General features: G+C 45.0%; 1 protein-coding gene across 1 annotated transcript; it reads left to right on the top strand.

Moving 5' to 3' along the window:
* Positions 1–301: 301 nt before the first annotated feature.
* Positions 302–8,239, top strand: T265_15291 (hypothetical protein; the record flags this gene model as incomplete). Its single annotated transcript, XM_009177410.1, has 3 exons — positions 302–407; positions 3,475–4,010; positions 7,684–8,239. The coding sequence occupies 3 exons, from the start codon at positions 302–304 to the stop codon at positions 8,230–8,232; spliced, it is 1,191 nt and encodes a 396-aa protein (XP_009175674.1).
* Between the last annotated feature and the right edge of the window lie 1,422 nt (positions 8,240–9,661).

Raw genomic sequence — 9,661 nt, 5'->3', positions numbered from 1 at the left:
CGGTCTTTAACGTTCGCGCCCTGAAGCACGCTGGACAACAGACTAACAAAGAAATAGATTGTTCCGCCATAATACCCTTTCGGTGCCTAGCTGCCATGCCGCCCGAAGGAAGTGCGAGGACTGGGATATTGCCAGGTTGCCTGAGCCCAGCCAGAAGTCGAGATGTAGAGGTCTGGTTCGAATCATGGACCTTCCGATCAGTAAATTCTCATTCTAACCACTGAACCATCTCGCCCCAACAACAGACTGCAATTGCATGTACACTGGAATCGCTTTCCAGACGTGCTGTGCGTCTGAAAGGATGATTCAGGACTCAAGTACAGTTGTTGAACTAGCTTCCCCATCCATTTCCGCTCGCTTCATTTTGCCTACCTCTGTTGATCCAGAAACCGCTGCTGCTGGGGTTGGTATTGTTATGATCCACGGATCTGAAGGATCCCTGGTCGAATGGTTCCCCTTTGGTAGCCAACCTTTTGCCGTTCGTCTGGAAATTTCTGTGAGGTTGCCTGTAAACGCATCGACACTTGGTGTCTGGTCATCATATCTGATTGTGTCCCAACAGACTGTGGCCCCTATACACCCTAAGATAGTTTTTACGACGTTTTGGGCGCCTTGTTACAGCGGGCTTAAAGCTCACATACTGTCACGGTTCTTGAAGTTATGAATACGCCGGTAGGTACGACTTAGCCCTACGGCAGTGAAGCATCGGCGTTGAACACTGATGTCATGCTGGCGATGATGATGATGATGATGACGACGACATAGCCCTGCTGAGGCTCAATGGGGTGATCTCGAACGCGAATCGAGACACATAGAAAACGGCGAACTCCTCTTGTAGAATTGTGCGGTAATAGTCTCCAAAACAACCGGAGCCGCTTTGCATCGTTGTGCTTTCCGTAGGCGAGTCAATCTGTCACAGGTAGACCACATCGTCATTAGTCATAGATGGCTTGCGTTAATAACTGACTATCGCTCGTTCTGGAATACCTGTGTGGATCTAGACTGCGCACTTGTTCGTTGCACTTTTCACGGGAGCTCATACCTCGCCTGGCCATTGAGCAGTTCTCGAACCCTTATGTGAAGCAAACCTACCAAAACCACCTATTGAAGCCCCCTTCGGACAAATCTGATGTTGACTCTTACTGGAAGATGCTTTCCGCAACCCTAAAAGGCGGTGGGCACTGGTTATGGGGCGGCGCAACCAACTAGCTCTGAGCGCTGAATCCTGAGCAACGCTGTAGATTTACTCGAGGCTTGGACACGTAATACTGCTGGTCGGGAGCGCAATACCACTTGGCGAACTGTCAGGCTTCAGGTGAAAAGGAGTATCTGTCGGGATCTAGAAGTTCGCTTGGTCCAGAAAGCTGAGATGGATCACTGGGAAACTCCAGGAATGTGCGTAAACTATTTCGAATGATCCGCGCAACCGACCCAAAGAGGTTTCTTGTGAGTGAAACAACCATCTAGTCAAAGAGGATGGTAATGACACCCTTGGACTTGGATAGTCCTTAAGACGCCTAATAGTCACTCTGATTCTGTTGGTATTTTGGTGAGAAACGAACTTCTAAATGGCTTGTTCATGGGAAAGAATTCTCACTCATTGCTATCTTAGTTTTCACGGCAGAAACAATTGAAAAGGACTTGTCATTTGTTCGTTTCATACCGTGAGACCAGAACACCTGTGTTCCCGACACTTTGTAAGGCACCAGATCCGTTTACTATCGGGAGGTATAACTTTGCTTGTGATGGTAATCTCCCAAGAAATGTTAGATCTCGAGGCAGAATTTTGTAACGTTAGCGATCTCACTTTAGGTTTTGACAGTCTGCTAGGAAGCTTCCCTTTGAAAGTAAGTCGATAAGTTATGATATCTGGGGACGAGTTGGTTAGAGCGCAGATTTACTGACAAGAAGGTTCGTGGTTCAAACCCGACCTCTGTCTCTCCACTTCCTCTGTCTAGGCTTGGGCAACATGACTATCCCAGCCCTCGTGCTTCCTTCGGGTGGCATGGCAGTTGGGCACCGAAAGGGTAGGATTGATTTTTTTGTGATATCTGACCAGAGGTGCTCCTAAGACGAACGAGTTTTCCAACCTCTCCCGCAAGATGATCCTCCTTCGGGAGGGCGTGAATTTAGGTGTAGATAACTTGAAACTAGTATACGCGATGCATCACGTGCTGAATTCCTCTAATTTTCCTATCATATCTGGCTGCTGCCTCTATTAACTTTTTTGCGGGTTGAACAGAGTTCAGTAATGCTGTTTGTGGTTTCTTTCTTGTTTCCATGTCGCCTTTCAACTCATCACTATCCTCAGAACAATCGATGCGGTACTCAGAAACTGAAAAAATGATCAATGAGAGACAAAATCTCATCTGCCTAATGGTTGTGCACTCACGAAAGTGGTTACCGCTTAAGTGACGGCTTTCGCCGTAAGTTTAGGTAGCCCCAGGGTCACATTCCGGCGGTCTGGCTGCACTATAGTGCACAATCGGCGCACCTGCATCTTAACGACCTGAAAAGTAACTTTTATGCTTGCTCCGGCAGTATTCGATAAGTCATTCAGTAAGGCAAAATGCGGTGCGTGAATAATTTACGATAAGCAGATTTTGGCTGTTCATCAAAGGGCCAAATCAGTAACTTTTTGGGGCAGGAAGTTTCTACTACTGGGACCTCTTACACTGAAAAGCTGAGGTAAACAATTAATGAGCAGTAACGATATTTGTGACCAGTGGTTGACAGGTTTTATCAGTTTCTGAACTTTTCGAAGGTTACAGATGCTTTTGTTTGCAGTTCATGAATTTGTTGTTCGAATTTGTCGTTCGTCCGTTAGAACATTCAAGTTTTGCGTAATTTCTGACGATCAATTAAATTCATGACCTCTTTTGGGGTAGGGAGGGGTAGTGGGCAACGAAGTCATGGACTCTAAGGGGTCAAAGCGCTAATCTTTTTGAAAAGCATATAATATTTCTTGCTTTCCTCAGGAGTAGGGATTACCACAACAAGTTTTAAGATCTAACACTGATGACGGGACACCTCAACGGACCTATCTAAAAAAATGGACATATCGAATACGAGTAACGTTACGATGTATTCGGTGAGAACCTTATATGGGTCAACATTATTTCGACATTTTTGGGTGTAATTAACAGTCACCAACACTGTTCTCTGCCCGTTCTGTAAGATTTAAACCTTGTTTAAAATGGGAATGCATTGTGACTGTGGTCAAATTTAGGTGTGCTCTCATGTCTTCGCAGCTAAACGCATGTGAGAAACAGGGGAATGAATTATGAGTTACATGATGTCCTATCCCACAGAGTTGTCACTGTTTTGGTTATGTGAGTTATGCTTTTTATTGGCGGGTTATCTAGAACTTGTACGTCCGTTTCTATTTTCAGAGTCGAAATTCGATGGACTTCTTTTGGTAGCGCTGGTTCAGAATCCTACGGCTGCGCGATCAGGGCCGTCAATATTTTACAGCTCATTTCCTGATGGCAGACCTTACTGTAGGTAGCAGCTCATCTACATTGGCTGATGCCTCGTTAGATGATGGTGGACCATGGTTGCGTGCCTGCACTAGGAGACGCCGAGAAAAGTCGGGTGCTAAACTAAAACCCGTGCTCCGTTGCTCGACAGCACAACGACCTGATGGCCGCCGACCTCCAGCGGGACTTTCTGACCTTGTGGAAGACGATGACATCGAAACTTTGAAATCGAAATTTGCCTCAACCCGAGCCTACTTCCTGAACTCAGATAACGGCACTCACTTTTTGGACACGCTACTAGCTGATCTTCGTGAAGCTTTCTGTGACATACCCCTGGATGAACGAGATAGTATAGATGTCCTTTGTCTGGGCCTAGGCAATCCCGCTGTGGATCGTGCAAGTTTGCGACAGTTGGCTGTATTGGATCTGCTAATTGAACGAGATCCCCGTTTAACTCGGTCCCGCACACAACTCTACGACCCAGTTTTTAGATCCGTATCGCGTCAGTTCATTCACCATTTAGGTATGAAAGTGAGTTATTGATTGATACACGTGATTCTGTGTGCGTCTCTCGATATTGGTTCCATGATGGATGTGTCTATTTGCTAGGTCGTTCCATAATTCAGCTGACAAACGGTTACTGCTGAAACAACCTTGAAGGAAATCTAAACAATACGCAACCTCATGCATAGTTGTTTCCAGCTACCCTGCGTTCACAACTTCCTGTTCCAACTGGGGACTATTTGCTCTCTCCCTCGGTTGTCACTCTGAGTGCCTCTTGCGACAGATCTGTCGTTCTGTGAGGAAGTACAGAACTGTTCATCGCCAAACTTCGAAACTTATGGCCACGGTGTGGTTTCAGATCAACTGCTACGGTTGTCCGATTTATTTTGGTGGGAAACGACTCTACTGCGAGATGCAGAAGCAGGAAGGATTTAGCTTTTTGACCGGAGATACCTTATTGTGGCCCGACGGTTTCCACACTTTGTGTCTCATTGAGTCATAATCCTTAGGATTTGAAGGAGTACGACCAACGGCTATGTGCCACTTAGAATAAACGCGCCAATAACGGGCTATTGCGCGAGTAAAATCACTATTAGCACATTTAGCTTTTTGACCGGAGATACCTTATTGTGGCCCGACGGTTTCCACACTTTGTGTCTCATTGAGTCATAATCCTTAGGATTTGAAGGAGTACGACCAACGGCTATGTGCGACTTAGAATAAACGCGCCAATAACGGGCTATTGCGCGAGTAAAATCACTATTAGCACAGAGAGAAGACCGGACCTTCGGAGGAGAGCTTTTACTACCTCAAAGAGAGGCAAAGTACAGCGAGTGCTTCGTCGAATGTATGTAATTTGAACGATTTTGGGGAACGACAAATTTGCTAGCACACATAGTCCAGCTAACCAATACGAGAGAAGCGCAGTCCTTTTGGCATAACTTGCAACATGTTGAAAATGGCACGAAAATTCAAAATTTTGGAAAATGACTTCGGCAATAACTCAACAAGTAAACGGTTTTTGGAGATACTGATATCCCCAATATACAACATGTCCACAATACATATACACAGTGCCTCATGCCAAGTTGTTGAACGGATAGATGAAGGATGAAAGACAGCCTCCTAGACCTCCGTATGTGGCATTGGAACAGGTGCGATACTCCTCAAAATTTAAACTACTCCGTTGATCTTGCCAAAACTACCGTGCTTTTGAACCGAAGTCTTTGGTTAAGGACGTTATTTTCCAGGTAGTATCCGATCAACAGACAGCCGTGAAAGTGCCGTAAAGTCACATCAGCCTTCGGTAGGTGACATCAGATGCATCGCCTCATTCCCTACATACAGTGGGATGGATAAGAGAAGAGTAAATGGCTTCTGATGCTTCCCATATTTCTTCATTGTTATCTCGTGATTTCCTTCTTGTATAACTTGATAACCGCTCCTCCGTAGATCCCAACTATAGATCAATCAGTCAGGCACCCAGGGAAGCGACCAATTGCACGCCACCGCCCACACCTCTATCTACGCATCCGATATTGAGGCCCCTTTTTTTATTGCATCCTTTAACGTGTAATCTTCTTAGTGGGTCGCTCAGCAAGCTGCTTTCGCGTGCACTCTGGGCACTTCATGGATCCCTATGTGATTCGTCGCAGAAACTCGAATACAAGATCCATATACATTAGTTAGGCTTATGGCACACTCGTAATCTGAACCTGAGGTGACACTGAAGCTGCTACAGTTGGTCGCGCCGGAATTGACGAACCTGCAGCTTGCGAGCTAAGGCTTCCTCACTCAACCGGATGCATTAAAACAGGCGGTTCCGTTCCAATTGACTGGCCACACTTTTAAGAACACAGTTTGAAATACCGAGCACTTCTGTGGCAACAACTACCCACCCATTCTTCTGTATACCACGAAATGCCCAAACATAGTCATAATAACAGGGAATTTCATTTCATTAGAGGCATCCCTTGGTGGTAGTTATTCTGAAAGAAAATGAGCACCTTTCACCTGTTTGTACCAACCACCAACTGTTTATCGTGGCTACAGTCCAAGTCAATACACACATTTTTGGAGCGCAAACAACACTCGTCTAATTGAGTCATTTATGATGTCAGGTACTAATTCAGCTGAGCCGTGTATACAAGGCGACTGTAACATCGAGTTTCTTCCGGTTGTGCAACTTAATCCCCGACCCCATACACGGTAAAGGTTTTCGAACATTTGGTCGCCAGTGTCTGCTTAGCATAAAGAGTGTTAGCTGGTTGCAACGAATGACACGTAATTGAGTGCACCTTGCGAATCGTAATCGTTGGTGCAGAGTATGAAAATTATTGGGTTATTACGCATGCACAAGGAAAGCGTTATTTTCTCTTCCAAACCATTATTATCGAACGGTTCATGCAGTATAGGCAATGTTAAACGAAAATTGTCACCATCAAACTGAGCGCTACGGGATTTTCTAGCCCTACTGATACAAGTCCACGAGATCCTCCTTGCAAATATTTGCAAAATTATAGGACATAGTAATCAACCGGTCCCAATGACGTTCATGTTGTCATTCCCTAGCCCTAGTGCCCATATAACGTTTTTCGATAAGCACCCATCCATGACACCCTGTTGGCGCACCGGTGATACTCAACTGGAGGGTAGCACGAGTGCTCGGATGCTACCATAAAACGATTCAAGGAGCCGGGAAGCGGGTTTGAACCACAAACCTCTCCAATATGTTTGCACCTTGACCACTGATCTATCTTGAGCTCACAAGTTTGTGAGCTGGACTCAAGCTGAATGAGGTTCGCAATGGATGCTAGCACACGCCTTAACCTGACTTGATGCTTGGCTGTTTTCGGCAATGTTCACAGGTGTTAGAACTTTATTCATGTAGGGTCTTCCCAAGAACACTGGACTTTTTGACACTATGTCCCTACTTTTCTCTTTTCCACCGTTTACCAAAGCATTCCCTCCACATTGTTGTATGGCGGTTAACCACTAATTACTGTGATGGGTTTTCTGTCACTGAGATAATGTAAGCCACCGCCCCAACAAGTTGAATAACTCAAAAAAGTTATAGTTCCGTGAACTGGTTGAGGTGTATAAGCGAGTGATTATATTCACATGATAAAATTATTCGGCAGACCAATTGGATCAATATATTCGTCAACTTCGATGTGTTTTCCTTTGTGATTAACAGTTAAAACCACCGTTGTGCGATTTTTTACGCTTTTGTGCAAAGCATAAATATCTTATATCACTCAAGTGACAGCGCCATATGGGTCCTGATTCCCCGTTTGGTTTACACACAAATGAAAACTGCGAACTGAACGAGTTGTGTATTCCGAACAGCTAAAAACAATGCTTCTGAGCCGGAATGCCGTTTTTATGGCTGTTTGGCCGTTGGTTAAACAGGAATTGGATCCTGCGAGTCTGTTAATCGGTCTAAAGCACCATGTCTTCAGTTCGATCCCAGCTCACAGGTACGTTTGTTTTATCCTTCTCTATCAGCTCGCTTCTATTGAACAAGTGCACCAAAAGGGCTCACCATAGACCGTCTCCCACGATTAACTATTAAACTAACTGGACACTATACCCTAGGTAACTCGCGAGTCATTTACAGCTGGTAAAGCTATATTCAATCTAGCACTTTGCACCGTTCTGCCCGCCTGCCTCAAAATTTTCACCTTTTTCGCGATTTCAGGTTATTCAACGTAACGAAGAAGCCTGTTACCAGTTGGACCCCAATCGCCATCATTTGGTCATACTACCCCATTGTGCCCCAGTTTTGATCAACAACCTGTTGTTCACCAATTGGACTCTGGATGTGATCAGCCGTTTGGTACTGTTCTCCAATGGTTGGAAGCAAGTTCGGTGTGAACTACTGGCGTCTGGAGAACCGGAGAGTTTGATCGCAGAGGAGCTGGTTTACATTCATACCCTGGAACCTCTCGTCACCGTAGGCTGTTGCAACTGTCCGGTGCGAGCGAAACGGCGTGGCGGTTCCAAGAGGACTGAAGAGTTCGACTTTGAGGGAATGCGTGTACAGTGGTTCCGTCGCACGAACCTGCTGAGTCTTCCCTCAGGAACATGGACCATCCGGTCCCCCAATAAATCAGGACATTCCTCGAATTCGACAGAAGGATCGGATCTGGTACATCCGAAGACCGTTGCCAGAAATGATCGATTTTATGCTGACCTCATTGACCAGCAAACAGTCTCTCATTTTGTCGATACATTGTCGGCTGAATAAAATTTTGCAATTGATTTGATTCTAGGTATCATGCTACTCGGGAAAGGGTGGTTGTAGGTTGATAATGTAATTGGTACACACCAGCAATAATCCGACCGTAGGACTTTGTATTCTCTTGATACGGGTACGCATAGGATACTTCGCTGAGCAAAAACCATAGCTAACTCATCACTCTCATAGTGTGATATGGGATGCGTCTTGCGTACCCTCTGAATTGGAAACTTTCTAGCTACTCATCTCTGGAAGTAGTATGCGAAGATCAAAATTAACCGGCAGCTGGATGTGGCTTTCGCTTTTTTTGTGGTTTTGTCTCTGTGGTTTCCGAATTTGTGTCAAAATTCCATCCAACGTAGGAGCTAATATAACTTTTGCCCAACATGCCGTATTTGCGGGCGATGCCTAAATGGAACGCGCACGGGTCTCCTGTTGGTAGTGAAATTTAACAGATAGTGCAGTGCAAAGCTTGTCTCGTTTTTCGATCCAGATGGTACTTCAAATATCGCGCTTGTACGGAACGGTTGTTTTGTTGTACTTGATTCGTTTTTGCTTTCAAGTGCGGCTATCAAGACCTTTGGCCCCACAAAAAAGCTTGCTTGGTCAGCAGTATGGTAGTCACTTCTTAGATGTCGTATTCATGTTCCCGGCTGACCGCGTAGGGTGGACCATTGTTGTTCAGTCAACACTTGGCGTTGTGCTTGGGACTTCTGACCCATTCGAAACTATTTAAGTGCACTTTCTAATTTATGCGTTCATTAGTTGTTGGTCTACATGAACTATCACTTCCTCTCAATTGGAAGTGGTTTGCGATCGATTGAGTGATTATCATTTCAGAGATCTGATAAACAATCGGTGAATTAAAGGCGTTTTGCTTTTGATACAGAGCCTTCGTCAGGCCAAGTAAATAAGTTACCGGACTGAACGAATTTAAAACATATGGAGAACAAATCAATGAGACCTTTTACGACCCCCTGACTTGATCCCAAAATATTACAGTTGATTGAAATCACCAACGGACCATGTGTTCGGAAATTATCAAGTGAATATGTTCGATTGTAGAGGTTGAAAGCAACCTGGGAGAACCATCACGTTTCAATATTTGCATGAAGCTCAACATAATCCTCAAATATGTAATTGTTAGGCCGCCCGATACGTATCTCACTTCTACCCCACGTTCTTTATCATACAGTAAGTTGTTCCTCAAACAGAAGGTTCATCTAACCACCAAACGTTTATCTGTTTATCCGCCTCCACGTACGCCATCTCAACCCCTACCTTCAAACAGCGTTCACCCGCGAATTTCGATTTACTCAAAACCAAAGCAACAGAGGGGAAATCATCTCATGGTCAGCACTGCAAAGGAGACAAATACCTAAGTTCGAAAAACTGCTTCCGAGGACCAGCCATTGTAGTCAATCGATAGGAAAGTGGG

The sequence above is a fragment of the Opisthorchis viverrini genome (assembly GCF_000715545.1).
Source record: "Opisthorchis viverrini unplaced genomic scaffold opera_v5_418, whole genome shotgun sequence".
Taxonomy (NCBI): Eukaryota; Metazoa; Platyhelminthes; class Trematoda; order Opisthorchiida; family Opisthorchiidae; genus Opisthorchis; species Opisthorchis viverrini.
This window is presented reverse-complemented; position numbering and strand designations above follow the sequence as displayed.